The sequence below is a fragment of the Psittacula echo genome, assembly GCF_963264785.1.
Source record: "Psittacula echo genome assembly, chromosome: 14".
Taxonomy (NCBI): domain Eukaryota; kingdom Metazoa; phylum Chordata; class Aves; order Psittaciformes; family Psittacidae; genus Psittacula; species Psittacula echo.
Genome location: NC_137750.1, coordinates 8,715,055 through 8,731,305, shown reverse-complemented (window position 1 = coordinate 8,731,305; position 16,251 = coordinate 8,715,055). Strand labels below are relative to the sequence as shown.

Here is a 16,251-nt window from a genome sequence, read left to right as displayed (position 1 = left end):
AGGTTTATCTGCAGGTGATCCATAGTGTTCCCCCCACTCCCAGCCATTCATAATGCCTCTGCTGACACTTCCCTTTCTCTGAGGCCAGCTGTAGGTCTGTACAGCCCTGCGGCTCTTCAGTGTGGCAGGCACTCATGTTCAGTTGGAAGTCGTTTCACAGTTTAGAGCAAGAGAAACCCAGTAGGCACAAGCTTGTTGAAAGCCACATCTTGAAAACTTGAGTTGATGACAGTAACCCAAAGAGATTTTAATGATGAATACTTGCAGAAATGAGAATAAACATACGTAGTCCACTACTTCAGAGCCTCCTCTGATTGTGCTGGGCCAGGCTTCTTAGTAAGGTTTGCTAGACTTCTTGATCAGCACTGGCCACTCGTATACTGTTCTTCCAAAGGTGAGGAATAGCCAGGGCAGTGCTTTGACCTGTGCACTCCCCTCCACCCAATCAGAGCTTGTCATCAGTCATTTCTAGAAACTGAGCATAGACATCCCTTGAGCATTCCCCTTTTTGGTTGAACAAGAACTTGTAGTAGCTGCCATCTGCACATATTGCTGAAACAGAAACAAACAGGGTCAGTTCAGCTGGGCAGAGGGATACATTTGCTCCCCAGCTCCAGGCCAGCATAGCTCAAAACCTGGTTCTCCAGACAGAACCTGGAGAAGCCTCCACTGCTTACCTAGGACAGCGTTTGGCTCTGTTCCAAAGGCACAGATGCACGGAGAGCCTGAGGGAACCTGAAATTTGGAAAAACTCCATTTGGAACTGAAGTATTTGGGGAGAAAGGTGGCAGAGGCCAAACTGAAAGAGAGAGAGGGGAAAAAAAGGCATAACAACTTAGTAAGGTGTTGACTCAAGTTGATTTAGAACTGCTCGTGTGTTTGAACATGTTATAAGGTTCACACTAATGGCTGGTTTTGATGGGCTTTTTGGTTTTTTCTACAAAGTATCCAGTAATAGGTATGATTCCCCTTCTAGGGGAGGGGGACCCTACCACTACCTACATTTCTGCTTTCACATTTTTAAGCAACTGCAAAAACTGCCCAAAAGCTTGATTTTTGGTCAGATTTTAGAGATTGCTTTATGTGAGGTGGCCACAAAAGCAACACGCTGACCTGCTGCTGGAATGCCACTGCTTTGCAAAGGACAGCGGTAAATGTGGCAGTGGCTGTTACCCTCCCAAATCCACAGCTTCACTCAAGCACAGCAGACTGGTCTTATTACCTCCATAGTGCAGGTACTTGCTACTGCCTGACAAGACCCATATTTTGAACTCTTGTTAAATCCCCCCCACAGCCCCCAAAGGCTCCAGAATGGCTCTGGCCCTACCTTGACTGCTTATTTCTTTTGGGGTCCTCCGCAGCAAAGATGTGTACTGTGCCGTGGTCGCTGGACACACAGATCAGGGAAGCATCCTGATTGAAGTTAATACTGTAGAGAACACAGGTGGTTGCAGTCTTGCTACCGAACGTAACCCCCACAGCTCCCAGTGTGCGCACCAATGCTGCTGCAGCCACTGGCTGGAGCAACTGCTGGGCTGGGAGCAGTGGCTCTGCTCCGCAGGTGCTGGGGCTGCTCCTATGCTGACAGGATGAAAAGCCCCTCAGGGGTGAGTGTGTGCCCTCAAGCAGAGGGCTTGGTTTACCAGCAGCTGTGCTGCAGGCTGACCAGACACAGACAACATCTGTGTGAGACATTCAGCCACTTCTGCTGGGACAGCACACACACTATGCTCGGAGGAGGTATTGGATTAAATGGGCAACACTCATACCTGGAGTGGTGCTCAGTAAAAGAAGGGAAGTTGCCCCACTCCTGGGAAAATGCTTCCAGCAGTGGATTAGGGTCAGACCTCTGCCAGGGGCTCTCACATGCAGAGTGGCACTGTGTGAGAATAAACCTCCTCTTTCCCAGGGTGCCCATTCCAGCCTTTCTGGGCAGTGTTAAACTGTCATTGACTTCCCCATATTCAGGGTGGAGGTGAAGTATCCCCCCGGCTCCCCTTTACTCGATGCACAGCTGGATTATCAGTACATAATCCATGCTAGGCTTCGCCAGCTACTGCTTTCTCCTCACCAGCATAGAGCAGAGAAAAGGCAGCACAGGCCCAATGTACCCCCGTGCCTGCAGGACTGTCACTTCCCTCTGCTTTTTGGAGATGACTTGGGTGCTGTTGCCACAAGGGTGCCTCAGCACACCACCACCCACAAGAGTCAGCAGAGCAACTAAACGTACCAGTAGATATTGGCTGCCTGTGATCCTCTGCGTAGCTCCTGGATTAAATGCCCTGATGAAGTATCAAATATTCTTATGAGGGTCCCCTTGAAAAGGAATCAAGCATTACATTAGCAAAGACAGAGGCTCTCTTTGCATCTGTGAATGCATCCAAGACTTCCACCTGATCAGCATGCCCTACATAACACCATTTTTCAACTCCCGCAGGTCTGGGAGAACCTCTCAATGTTAACTTCTGGGAAGGATTATCAAATTTCACACACAATATTACAATGCTTTGGTTCTTGTTCCTTAGCTACTCAGCTAAGGAAGTTTCTTCCAGGTTATGTTGTAAAGCACTAGTGCAGCCCTGGCCTTAGTTTGCAAACACTGGAGCAGACTTGTGTATAGCTTTTTGGGCTGGGGTTCTGCATGTCATTTCTTTCTTGTTCCCCACGTTCACTATTCTGCTTTGGTTGTTACTGTGGAATTTCTTTTTTCCACTAAATACATTCAAGCTGTGGCTGGACTCGCAGTTAGTTCAGTTGAAGTAATATAGAAGAATTAGTTACCTGTCACATGCTTATTATCTGTATTGATCCAACCCTGAGGGATCCCAGAGTCAGGTTACAGACATGCTGCGTTGGGAAACTGCACTTCAGTTAAACTAAGCTGACACCAGAGATGCAGAACAGGTCAGTGATGCCAAATAAAGGGACTTTGACCTGATTAAGAGTTGGGTCTACTTCATCCCCCACAACTCCTGCCATACACCTGGTTAACAAAAGCATCTCTCTGGTCACACACCAGTAACTACCAGAACCCAGCAGAAAGAGAGGTAAATATCAGCTGAGTTCTGATTTAAGACTCAAAAGCTGGAGATGTTTGCTTGCAGCCTGCTCACAATGGCAGTTTGCCCATCCTCCTATTTCAGGTTGAAAACACTGAACCTTTTCTCTATACCAGGAGAGGAATGTGTCAAGACAAATTCAGCAGATGACTATTCCATTTGGCAATGGAGTTGGCAGCTTTAAGAGCTTAGTTTAGAAGATCCATAGTAATGAAGCTTAGTTAAGAAAGCCTATGGCTGCATTTTCTGTTTTTAAGCTTTTTGAGTTATAGGCTGTGCAGGAGAAACTCTTCTAAGCAGAGACTGGATGGATTAATTTAGCTTCTCCTTGAGCAAGTCATTTCAGTTGAGCGCAAGAAGGTAGCAAGGACTTGGCTACCTCAGCCCCAGTGCTCCTCAGGAGCCACATCTCACAAGCCAACTTCCCAGACATCCCATGGAGAGGGCAGCTCCACAGCTTTGCCTCCTGTCTGGTGCTCCTTTCAGCACCAGCCCAGAGGGGTGTGCATTACACACAGTAACTTCAGATTTTTGTCAGCATAATTTAAGCAGAATTAATGAAGGTGAAAAATGCAAATAAGCCTCCCCCCACCCCCTTTTGTTTTTAAAATCAATAGTGTCTGATAAAAGAACATGACACTTGTGCACTGCTTGAGTCAGATCTCATTCAAATGCTACTGAAGACTGCACTGAAGGTGCAGTGCTAAAACACAAACATGACCTCTGGGTCACTCTGGTATATCTTACCCCAAGGGAGCAGTAGAGATCCTGACTGACACTGTGTACATCAATGACAGATCTTCCAGGTAGTTATTGCCAGCCTTTCCTACAAAAAGGATGCTACTTCCTATTTCCCGAGAACTTACTACAGTGGAGCCCACGGTACACCAGAGGTAGGAGGATGTAGTACTCTTACTTTTTCTGATGCTGTTGCAATCCTTGTTCCCTGCAGGTTCAAAGCGATGCAGCTCAAGACTCCTTCATGGGCTGGTATGTCTACAGGAGGCTTTTCTGTATTGGCGAGATCTACTATCTGCACGTGCCCAGTGTGTGTTCCAGGAAATGCAAGAAGAGAATTATTACTATTCGGACAAAGGACACAGAGACCTACAAGACAAGGAAAAAAGAGAATAACGGTGTAGTTTCCATAATAAAGCTCTCAAACATAAGTTTCTAAAATATTGGTAATTTCAGAATAAACGAACATACATGTAGGAAATCATAATTTCATTTTAATGGCTATAGTATCCCAAAACATGATCTGTCCGTAAGTGCAAAGCACAGAAAAGTAAGGGAGTAGCATAGTTTCAACTTGCTCTCATCACTTCATTTCAAAGTAAGCTAGCGGTGGTTACCCAAACCCTGCATGTTCTCAGAGATAGCTCCATTAGTCTGCAACAGCAAAGGTGTTTAAATAAGAAATAAAGTCTCCTTAGGAGCTCAGAAAGGGTGAGAGTTTATAATAGGTGATAGTTTAGTTTCTCTACACAAACATGGAGTTTAGAGGGTCTTCACAGAAAGAGCACGTCTCTTATAGAAACCAAATCTATATTGTAACAGGAGTACATGAAAAAGCTTTTCCATGCCAAGTATCAGCCTGGAGAAGAGAAGGCTCCGGGGAGACCTTAGAGCAGCTCTCAGTGCTTAAAGGGCCAACAAGAAACCCAGAGAGGAGCTTTTGACAAGGGCCTGTAGGAACAGGACAAGGGGAATGGATTTAAAGTGACAGAGGGGAGATTGAGATGAGCTCTTAGGCAGAAGCTCTTCCCTGTGAGAGTGCTGAGGCGCTGGCACAGGGTGCCCAGAGAAGCTGTGGCTGCCCCATCCCTGGCAGTGTTCAAGGCCAGGTTGGACACAGGGGCTTGGAGCAACCTGGTCTGGTGGAAGGTGTCCCTGCCTGTAGCAGGGGGTTGGAACTGGATGAGCTTTAAGGTCCTTTCCAACCCAAACCATTCTATGAAGTATTATTAAATGTTAATAACCATTTTATAAACACAAAAGCATCTCCACAGGGCATGATTATAGTGCAGTAAGTAAACTGTTCAATGACTTACTAACCAACCCATTCATGCAGCTGCAGATGAACAGAGCAAACCTGCAGCTGCTCCCCAGCTTGCACACACACAACTGACCTTTAGGGTTGTAGCAGGTTTCAAAGACGTGCAGCTGGTGGGGATTGTGTGTGAACGTGAAAACTTTGATCATTGAGTCCAAGACTACCACAATCCTGAAAGAGACAGAGTTCCTGTGACTTGGGGTGGGTGCAACAGGGACACAGATACCAATTCAGATCTGCAAAGGCTTTCAGCTGATTTAATGGCTGTGCTCTCCTCCCCCCCCCAGCGACTCACAGCGTTGCATCTATGAGCCTGCAAAGCCCTTTTATCCAACTCCTCCACCCACAGAGACTCCAGCTGTTAAGAGATGCTCTTGCTCTAGATCTGCTGAATCCCTTTCACACTCCTCTGTACCTAGAAAAGCAGTAGCCATGTGAGAACACTTCCTGACGTTAGGGGGCCAGAAAATCTTACAGCCTTTTCACCAAAGTTTGAAAGTTTCAGATAACAATTCACAGCCCAAGTACACTGCTAACACCTAACGCCTACCCTTGAAAACCTGGTTTAACTCCTGGAGTTAAAGCAGGATCTTTTTCTTGCTACAAACAGCCAGAAATGAGTAAGAACAGTGCAGAGAACCAAACCATGTTTGGAACACTGTTATACCCACCTGTCTCTTCGCAGCTTAACGGCTTTGACTTCTGTTGAAAACTCTATCTCAATGACAGTTTTCTTCTTCAGGTCATCCCAGATCATTACTAGAACAGTGCAGAGATTGTGTTAGAAGAGCCTGAAGAGCCACATCCCTTACAACAACTTCTAGTGTCTGAGAAGGCTAATCAGAGGTGCATCCAATAGTAAGCAGTTACAGGCTGGCATCCTGCTAGTCAGAATGTATTTAGCCATCACATACCAACCTGCTCTCTCATGCTGTGACTCGTACAGGTAGGAGCTTGTAAACTACAACCACAAAAGCTGTCAATAGAAATAAATACATTTTTCTAAACCCAATCTGGGTTTTTTTTATTGTGCTCCAAGAGTTACAAATGAGGCAGCAGTAAAAAAAGAGTGGAGCATTTTCCCACAAAGCTTGCCAACAGGGAGCTTTTCCACCCTCAGCCTGCTGAGCCATGGAGCTCTGTGCAAAGCTAACTGTGAGGAGCACAGCCTTTGTCACCAGGTCTCGGAGCCTGGGCAATGCAGTTAACACCACAGTGCTGCAACTTATCTCACTGCTCCTGCTGCACCATCCTGCTTCACCATCCCCATCCCCTTCAGCCTTCAGAATGCCAGACCCCAGCTCAAGGAGGTCTGGTTCATTCTGAGTTCCCGAGGCAGTCACACACAGAGCAAGGCAACCCTTTACAAGATCCCCCAGACTCACCTTTGTTAGGTGGGTACTTGGGCTTTTTTCCTCCACCTACCAGTGCTAAATAGTTGCAACGAAACAACATCTCAACGTGGCCAACGCCACCTTCTAGGAATTCTGCAAGACAAATGAATGTCATTTAAGAGTGTCAGACCCTGTTAAATTGACATCTCTTCTTCCCCTCACTGTCTGTTGGAATAAAAGCTTGTGTTCTCTAGCACATCTCTCAGGCATCAGAGAAGACTGGTGTCTTCTTACCCTGGCTGACCTTAAAAACCAGAGAATCCTCTAAGACTGGTGGTGACAGGCAAGAAATCTTCACTAAAAGGGTGGGGGTTTGGGGGTTTTGTTTGATTTGTTCTGGTTTTAGTGCTTGTTTAAGATCAGAATTCTCAGCACAGTTGCTTTATTTTTCACAGCAATCAAGACCACCCCTGTTGCTGTCACACAGCTGGGACAGGCTTTATTTCCCTGATCTATAGAAAAAAACCAGCAAGGTTTAAAACATGCTGCATGAGAGGAGATGAAGCAACATCATCTTGGCAGCTCAGTAATGCCTGTTACACAGGGGCTTGGAAGTAACCTGAGAAAGAGTTCGTCAGCTCAGATGCATTCCTCACACACATTTCAAGTCTGGTGTTGCTCTATTATGCTAATGCCACGCGTTTAGAAAGATGCCAGCAGCATTCATTAGTCATAACCTTTTTATGTGCACAGGGATGTGTCTTAATAGACTTGGTGGATTTGAGGGAAGAAGGGAAACACACAGCGATGAACTAGAAGCTCTAGTGCTGTTCTCTGGAGCACACCTGTAGCTGCTGGAACAGGTAAGTACAGTCTGGCTCCAGCAAGCCTCAACTTGGTGATGCAGAAAACAGTGAAAGCAAACCAGATCAGCTGGTGCAAACAGCTTCTCCTTCAGTGTGCAAGAAAAAGAGGTTTCTTTTCTTTTTACTGCAGAGAAAGTAGAATCCGCCATGCTCATGGTGCAAGGGGAGGAACAAAAATCAACCAGAGGATTTTATTGTAAAAGAATTGTTCTATTTAATGACATTTGAGGGGGGACTTGGCTTTATTTATGTAGCTTAGAGGGATGGCTTGGCATTCCACTGAGGAGAGTGAACTGAACTGTCAGGAGCAGGCTGGCTGTGTCCTTCAAGGTAGATGAGCAGAGTTAATAATAAACTTCCAAAGACTGTCCAGTACCTCCATACACTGGTAGGTTGGAGCAAGAAAAGCAGATGAAACCAGTGAACTGCAGGTGAAATTTCACAAGGACGAGAGAGAGAGAGACCTACTGTCAGAAACAGGGATGGGAGAAACCAGCAACAATGCCTGAGGAGCTGGAAGCGCTACAATAGAAAGATGGAGACATATGCATGAAGGAGAGGACAAGAGAGATTCAGTCAGATGCTAAGCAGCACAGCAGTACATCTGGATGAAGAACTGATGCTGGGGCTTTGACCATACAATGCTGAAAGTAGATGCCTGGAAAGATAATCACACTGGAGCAGTAATGCCTTGGATTTCATACAAGTCCTTGTGGTTTCTTCACACCATTTCTGAGTTTCCTTCCTGAACAGTTGCATTTGGACATTACCCCCTTCTGCACCAGATTCTTCTCTTAACTCCATTAAAGCATTCAAAGCATGACAGCACCTTTTCCTATGACGAGGTATTATCACCACGACAAGAAGTCTTAAAATACTTACAAATGCCAGCCCAAGACAGTTTAAGAACATGCAACATGTTCTGGGTCTGTTGGAACACTTTAATCATTCTATTTACAGTTCTGCCACTCGATAACTGGATGAGGAACTTCATGGAACTCCTGGCTATAAGACAGACAAGGCAGGGTGGAACAGGTAAGACCTGGCTTCATACTGGCTTACAGGAATCAATCAAATACACAAGTTCCACCTGGGAAAATTCTTAGGTAGGTTTAAATATACATAGAAGATGGCCAAGGTTTCTCTGTGCACCTAGGCAGCCAGTACAACCTGACCTCTCAGAATCCACAGGGAAAAGGCAATCCAACTTGTAAGGAGCATTGTGCCAGAGGAGTCCTGAAGTATGTCGAGAACTACTGGCAGGGAGAGTTCTGACACAGAACTCAACAGGACTTCAAGCTTCACTCTGATCCTTTGAGCACGCTATCACAGATGACAGTCCCAAGACATGTTACTTATGGAAGAATTTGCTATTAAGAATAGAAAGTAAGTTTGTCAGCTTTGGTCACATGAATAGTGACTAAAATCCCTAACAGCACTAGAAAGTGAAAGCATGCCTGGTTTCATAGGAATTGCTCTGTTAAAGACATTTTTCCTCTTATTAAATCCTTCCTATCACCACAGGCTGGAAACACTGGGTGACATGGTCAGCATGGCAGCTTTCTGCCTATATTTAGGGTTAGAATCAATGGCTAGGTTTCATTTTCCCTTATTTCTACTGAGTTAGGTTTGCTTTCTGATGAAAAGCCCCCCTACCTGTTAATATGGTTCATTTGGTCATTTCTGGCAAGACATGATTACCGCTTTAAGATCCTTTCTTAAGCGTACAGAGAATATAAGATTTCAATTGTGTGGGTGCTCACAGTGCTCTTGCAAGCAATACTCTAAGTATGAGAAATGTTATGTTCAGATCTCCAGTAAAAAGGCAGCTGTTTCATTGCTGCACTAGCTCATTCAGATTACTGCACAAGAACAGAACTTCTCTTGATGGTACATGACACTGCTGCAGCAAGCAACTCCTCTCCCACTTGTGAATAACCGGGCAACTTATCTCCCACTCAGGACTATGAACATTAGCAATAGCTACACAATTTAGCCGCTGCAAGAATGTGAGACAAACACATCATCAGCCAGCTTTATGCAAAGTAATAGCATTTAAACATTTGAGTAAGCAAGAGTCCCTTCAGGACCAGCATGGACTTCCTTTCTTGAGGCTTTATTCAAAGCCTTCCAGCAATGGAACAGTGAAAGCTAAGCAAGAATCTTTCAGAAAACACAAGAGTAGGGTGAGCTTCCACGGCAGAATTAGCACAATATAATAAGTAAGCATTTTACCTTGTTTCTCTTTTTCTTTGAGGGGATCTGCATTATACACTCGGAATCCATTTTCCATTCCACATGCAAAGCATCCTGTAGTAAAAAGCACATATATATACACATATATAGTAACTGCGAGATACACTCAAGAACAAAGCAAGTGCCAGAAGGTTAGGAGCACGACTTGGTAACTGCATTGTGTTAAACTCAGGCTGAAGACCACTTGCAGCTTTGTTAGTGATTGCAAGTGAAAACCCTTTAGAGCAGTTGTCCTCCACTTTATGAGTAGAGGCCAGTGGAAAGTTCTCAGTATTCTTTTTTAGACAGGTGAGAAAACAATGGGAGGAAAGGAGAGCAATTCCCACCCCATCTGTATCCTATGCCAGGCACTGCAGAGGGAAGGAAACCTGTATTTTACTTTCTATGGTCCAGCAGTCATGATGAAGCAAACCCTCTCCTTTCTTATTAAATCCAGACTTACACCATGGTTACAACTACATGAGTATGATCCATTGCTCACACTGCCACAGAAGAAAGTTTCTCAAACGTAGCTTTAAAGAAAACTCTAAGAGAGCTACTACTGTCAGGTGTCAATAATTACATGTCAATAGATTAAGTCTAAACCAGGGAATTATTAGAAGATAAATTAAAACACTCTGGAAAATAATTTCAATTACTTTTATGTCCAGAATTAACCATGTGCCCTTTGAGTGGAACCCATCAAACTGCCAGTATCCTGTCCTGTTGTACTTGCTAATGGGTGGATGCAGTTACTAATATAAAGAAATGCCCACATGAAGTTAGAGCAATTACAAGTCATTGAGAAGCAGCTACTGTTGCTGGAGGCAGACTGACAGAACATTAGCTACTACATGATGTATGTGCACTGCATCAAAAACCCAGTTAAGATGAAGGTACTGGAACAAAGATACTCAGATTACCCTGTTTTTACTCTTACCCACTGCAGTGACTACAAGGGTATGAACCTCCCCAAATAAAATTGAGGAGCTGTGTCTAAATGCGCCCTTTCTCCAAACTCAAAACCCAAAACCACAGGGTGGTGGGGAAGGAAGGAAGTCTTCACTCTTAACGTATGGTCTCCAAACCACCTGCTCACAGCCAGGTCACCCATGACTTCCTACACGCAGACTGTACTGGTTTGCTGAGCAAAGGCTCAGAAGCTGGCAAAAAGGCTCAGAGTGCAAGAGGCTGCTTCAGGTATTCCTGGTGTTAAAGGTCAGAAAGAGCCAGCAATGTTCACCCAACGCACACCACTGTCTGTGCCCTGCACACTGTGAGCATAACAGAAGCTCAACTGGAAAATTTGCATATGCTCACTGAAGAGCAAGGGGGCAACATTCAATCCACATCTTCCACTGCTCCTATCCTGATGGAGGTTAAGATGTCACAGGAAACAATACAACTGGTGCCATCTTTTGTTGCTGTTGTTGTCATAAAACCAGACAAAAAATGTCAATGTTCTTGCATAACAATATAAAAACTTACAATAAACCTGATCTTGGCAACAGCATTAGTTTAAAAACTCCGTAATTTGGGAAAAATAATATAGTGAATTTGAGATTCATTTTTAATACTTCAAGAGTTTAATTCCACGTAGGACCACTTAAAAACCCAACAACAACAAAACCCAACTAAAGCCAACCAACCAAAACTAACAGCAACATAAAAAGATATACCCCACACCCCCCCGGCTTTTGGGACAGGTATCCTACAGGGTGTGGGGAGCATTCGGCAGCATCCTTAGAGTTCCCATTCATTGAACTCGCACATACAAAGGAATAATTACTACAAGATCCATCTCTGCACCCTTTAGGGTAGGAAGGAAACCAATTAACCCTCTTATCGTACACACAGTCACCACCAGCAGAGTCACAGGCCCAACATACTGAACTGTTCTAATGCTACCAGTTAGTTAAACAGAGAAGAAAATAACACACACACAAACTTACCTCCCCAACCCAAAAGACTCACAGGCACAACTTCACCTGTCCAAGATTTTGCACTAAGTTAAGTGCAAAGGGCTCTTATTTACACGTGTAAGTACACACAGTGATCAACAAGAATAATTATAGAAAATTAGTAAATGTATTGAAATAGATGATTTTAAATTAACCATATTAATTTTACCTCTTCCCTTCTCCATGCATCATTCATTAGTTTGCTGTCAATGGAACACATAGGAATGCACTGTGCTGAAACCACAGCACTATCAAGCTGCCAGCTCCTGCAGTCTACTTCCAGCAGATACATTGTACTTTACTGGGACAACTTGAAAGTAAATTACGATGGAAACGTGTCTCTACATAAAACAATACTGTACTTCCGGTACCTGTAGTGTGTGTCCATATAATTATTTTTCCAACTACAGTTTTATAACACAGCATTGTGTTTCTAGGAGAGTGAAGCTGAAAGTGAGTGTACTGTTCTACAGTAAAAGAGCACTGTAAAGTTCTACTTGTGTTAGTATCAGCAGCCTACAACAAAACCAAACGGAACATTGCTAATGCAATAAAATGCAGACATGATATTTCCTGTAGCACCACTACAGCTATTCTGCAGGAGTAACCTCGTGACTAAGACGTGGGCTGCTTTTGATGTCTTCGGAATTATCTATATTTTTAACTGGAGACAGCACACCAGAACTAGGGAATGTGAGTAACAGTGAGATTCCCCACGCAGTGATCACTGCTGACAGATATAGGAAGATCTCAAGTCACAGCAACTCCAAGGCAAATAAGAGGGAAAAAACAACTCACAGGATGATTACTGCTACTCATTCAATTCCAGGTTACAGGAACAGCTTTGGAGCCTGGTGTTTCCTATCTGACTGAGCCCAGTGTTAACCAGTGGGATCCCAAATTCAACAGCTATGGCTTATAAGCTTTTCTGTACGAGAGAGCTGGAGCAGGGCTGCCAGAAGAGGGAATTGCTGCAATAATAGATGTTTCCTTCCACGGGAAGTTCACATCTCATTTTAAGAGAGGCCAGACATGCTGTCAAAGAGCCACTGACAGAACACAACTCAGATACTTACAAAAATAAATAAAACATTAATTATTGCAGAATTATCAGCTTAACCCACAGTTGTGCTTATTCCTACAGTAAACGTGCCATTTACCAGCACTCCCAGTGAGGCCACAAGCGAGTTTTGTTTTTCTAAAACCAAATTAAAAGCAAGGTTTAACCTCAGGACTGTCCTAGAAGATGCCACAAGTGGAAAGGTGCATAAGGATATAAGAAATCTGCAGGCTTTTAGGTCTTGAGATCCAGAAACTGCAACAGTGAAGTCAAGGGAAGTGACAGGTTCCTGACCACAGCAAATTCTGTCTATAGCCATAAGAGAGAGCACAGAACCCTACTAACATTTATAGGTTTATACAGCAAAGCATTTCAGTCCACTAAAGGAGATCATACGAGGAAGCCAAGTGTTTCAACACAAAAACAAGTCCACACCTCGGTTTTCAAACTAGGTTTAGACTACAGCAGTGACCAAAGAGAAACCTGTCGGCAATTCCTGTGTAGACTTTCTGGTGCGGAAATTTATGATGAGGTTTTGTCTATTCATTTCTGTAAAAAGCAGTTTACTGTCCTGAAAGCATGAGAAGAGTGCCTGAAATAAGGCATCTTACCAGCTAAAGTCAGAGTATTCTATTATAGAACACCTCAGAACACCTTGCAATATGGGCCTTAATTCTGGGGCATTACATTGTTTATTTAATTTAAAACCAGAAAGTGGTAAAGACACCCAATATGAAAGCGCAGTCTCACCCAAAACAGAGCAAGGGAAGCACACCTCGGGAAGACAGTAGGTCCTTTATCACTTGTCAGTCATAGAAGTTCAGACTTGGACTGCCTTACTAGCTCACTCCTCCCACCATGATGGGACTGGCTAGTTTTAAAGTACTAGGAAATTGGGTTATTGTGACAATAAATGCAGACACCCACAGGACTGAGTTCCAGCACTTCAGTGACTCATACTTCTATTTTTGGTAGAAGCAACAAGGAAGAAGTGAGCTTTCCCTCTTACCCACTCTTCTCTGAGCAGCCACAGAACTACCTATGCTTTAACACTTTAAAAGGCTCTAGTAAAGTGTTAGCATGTTCCCTACAGTTCAAAAGTCATCATTTGTAACAGGAAGAGCTCCAGAAGCCTGCACATGAGAACCAAACATGGTTTGTTCCAGAAGTTCTTTGTTGTTACCCAGTTGGCTAGCCAGACTAGGTAGGATGGGGCCTGAATGCTGTCAGCTCACCAATTCCCAAGATAAATTCCTGAACCTTGGATGTGACCTTATCAAAAATAGTGTTTATTCTGCATTTACTGCTACAGAATTTAAGGAAGCCTTTGCAACAAAGAATAAGTTTTACACAACGAAATGATGCTCTAAAGGCATTTTGTAGTAAGAGAGAAACTTCTCACACAGTTCTCCTTATAACCCATCCCCACCAGGGCTGCACATTCAGTGTAACTGCTTCCTCACAGACCCCTGCAGATCTGAAATGAAGCTCATCCTCACAAACCTCTTTTCCATCTCTTTGCAAATGCAAGACAGAAACAAGTGCGGAGTTGCTGAAAACCTGATTATTTTGTTGTTTTCAAGCCAGCAGGAGAGCATGAAGAGAGCTACCAAGCAGCTCAGTCCATGAACACCTCGATATGCCACTGACAAAGCTTCATCAGAGACATGAGACCAAATTCAACAGAATAATCCACTTTTACATGACTTCAGTAGCATCAGCAACAGGTACATGAACCACAGGTGAAACAACAGAAGCTGCAAGACTGTCTTAGGCAAGAATACTATTTGTCAAGATAAAAGGATGTTACAAAATGATGACCTGGTAGTCCTTATTCCACAAAAATTACTCTTACTCATAAGACTGGTGCTATTTTTATATTGCACAAGCAAGACGTGGCCCATGCAACCCCTTTCTGGAACAGGTCTTCCTCTTTCTAGCAATGAAAAAACAATAAATTGAGCATAAGGTGAAGGTTTTCAGTGGCCCATGCACCTGCACTTGTCTGCCAGCGCGATCAGGAGCTTTAATTTCTGGATACAAATCAGGCAAAAAAAGAACGAAAACCAAGTTACACCCCTAATTACAAACGCAACGTACTTCCTCTGCAAAAGTGGCGTTCTGTGAGTTACCTCTTCAGGATGCGTTTTCAAGTTTAAGTGCACTTAAAACCCTTTAAGGACGGGGCTTAACGCTGACTTACACGATCCCCCAAGAAACGCTAGCCAGTTCTAAGCAGCGCAACTCGCAAGTCCCAAACCACCATCCGAGAGGAAGACGCATTCAAAGACACACTTTATCACACACCGTTCCTCCTTCCCTCCACACCCAGCTCTCTCCGAAGCGCCCGGGTACACACACCAGCACCACAGCTCACACAACAAGCGGTGAAGCCGCCCCCCTGCGAACGCGGCCTTCCCGCTTCTTACAGCGTATCAACCCCTACTGCAGCAGCAGCAGCGGCCAGCCCTCAGCACCTCAGCAGCCCGGGCAGCCCCGCCCGCCTTCCCGCACCGCGTCCAGGTTCCTCACCGCTGCCGGCAGCCGCGGCAGGCCCGGGCCCGGCTCCGCGCTCCCCTCACCGGCTCCGGGCGGTTTCCTCCGCCGGGGTCCCGGCCGCGGACCGCCACCCTCCTGCGGCGCAACCGGCTGCACAGGGCCGGACCCGGGAGCTCTCTGCACCGGGCGGGGCCCGCTCCCCTCATAGCGCCGCGCCCCGCCACCCTCCCACGGCCCAGCCCGGCCACCTCACCGTGGTCCTGGTTGAAGCCGGCGTAGAGCAGCCCATTGCCGTGCGGGTTGGCCGGGAGCAGGTTCATGGCTCCTGCCCGTTCGCGTCCGCCCGCCGTCCTTTAAACCATGGCGGCGCCCGCCCGCCTCAGCCCCGCCGCGGGAGCCCGCCGAGCCGGGCCGAACCGAGCCGAGCGGACCCGAGGCGGACAGGCCGCCGGCTGCTTCCGACCCCAGGAGGCAGCGCCGCCGAGCGCAGAGGCCATCCACCGCCAGCGTGAGGAGCGCCGAGCGATCGAGCGACGCCCCGCCCCCCCCCGCCCCTGCGGCCGGGCACGGAATGGCGGCGGGGGCGCCGGAGTCCCCTCCGGTTCTGTGCGGGGCTGCGGAGCCCTGTTCCTTACCGGGAGCACCCGCCTCACCCCCCGGGCTTCTCAAACCAGGGCTGCAGGCCTGGGAGCCGGGGCGGGGAGCCCAGGATGGAACCACCGCGCAGGACCCTACAGCCCATGGGCTCCCTCCAGCTCTAGAGGAGCATGTGGTAAGACAGCTCTCCCATGAAGGGCATACCGAGTATGTCACTGGTAAAAACAAGAAATACAGCTAGAATATGCTGAAATAGGGGATACTTTAACTTGGAAACGCAACTTGATGGGAAGTCAATAGTGAAGTTACTTTAATCAAGATGATGGACCCAATGGCCTGTTGAGGTCCCTTCAAACTTAAGTTACCTCATGGCTTTGTGTGTGCTTGTGCAAATACCAGTGATTCCATGTTCTAACATATATAAAATATATGTAATATATATAATAGATATAATAATGCACGTGACATTGTATATATAATATTTCTATATGTAAAACATATATTTTTATAACTAAAATAATGACACTGCATCACCAGAACTGAGGAGTGCCACTCCAGCCTCTCCTTCTTACTCTGTCTTTATA

The 16,251-nt window shown here is 45.6% G+C and overlaps 1 protein-coding gene across 3 annotated transcripts; it reads right to left on the bottom strand.

The window, feature by feature from the left end:
- Window positions 1-226: 226 nt before the first annotated feature.
- WDR45B (WD repeat domain 45B) lies at window positions 227-15,549 on the bottom strand. 3 transcript variants are annotated; one of them, XM_080629649.1, is made up of 10 exons: window positions 15,324-15,549; window positions 9,551-9,625; window positions 6,501-6,602; window positions 5,787-5,874; window positions 5,192-5,286; window positions 3,976-4,166; window positions 2,231-2,316; window positions 1,328-1,429; window positions 678-799; window positions 227-552 (listed from the first exon to the last, which is right to left on the bottom strand). In XM_080629649.1, the coding sequence occupies exons 1-10, from the start codon at window positions 15,388-15,390 to the stop codon at window positions 446-448; spliced, it is 1,035 nt and encodes a 344-aa protein (XP_080485775.1). In that variant the 5' UTR covers window positions 15,391-15,549; the 3' UTR covers window positions 227-445. The 3 variants fall into 3 exon arrangements, with proteins under 3 accessions (XP_080485775.1, XP_080485777.1, XP_080485776.1); XM_080629651.1 differs by having other exon boundaries at window positions 678-735; XM_080629650.1 differs by lacking the exon at window positions 15,324-15,549 and adding an exon at window positions 15,104-15,307.
- Window positions 15,550-16,251: the final 702 nt, after the last annotated feature.

Bases quoted from the DNA above. Each gene is read 5' to 3' on its own strand.
- WDR45B (XM_080629649.1), bottom strand. From the start codon at position 15,390: ATGAACCTGCTCCCGGCCAACCCGCACGGCAATGGGCTGCTCTACGCC. The intron at 4,167-5,191 runs GTCAGTTGTGTG...CTTGTCTTGTAG, and splicing joins AACCTGCTACAACCCTAAAG to GTCTCTGTGTCCTTTGTCCG. The intron at 553-677 runs GTAAGCAGTGGA...TTTCTGTTTCAG, and splicing joins AGAGCCAAACGCTGTCCTAG to CAATATGTGCAGATGGCAGC.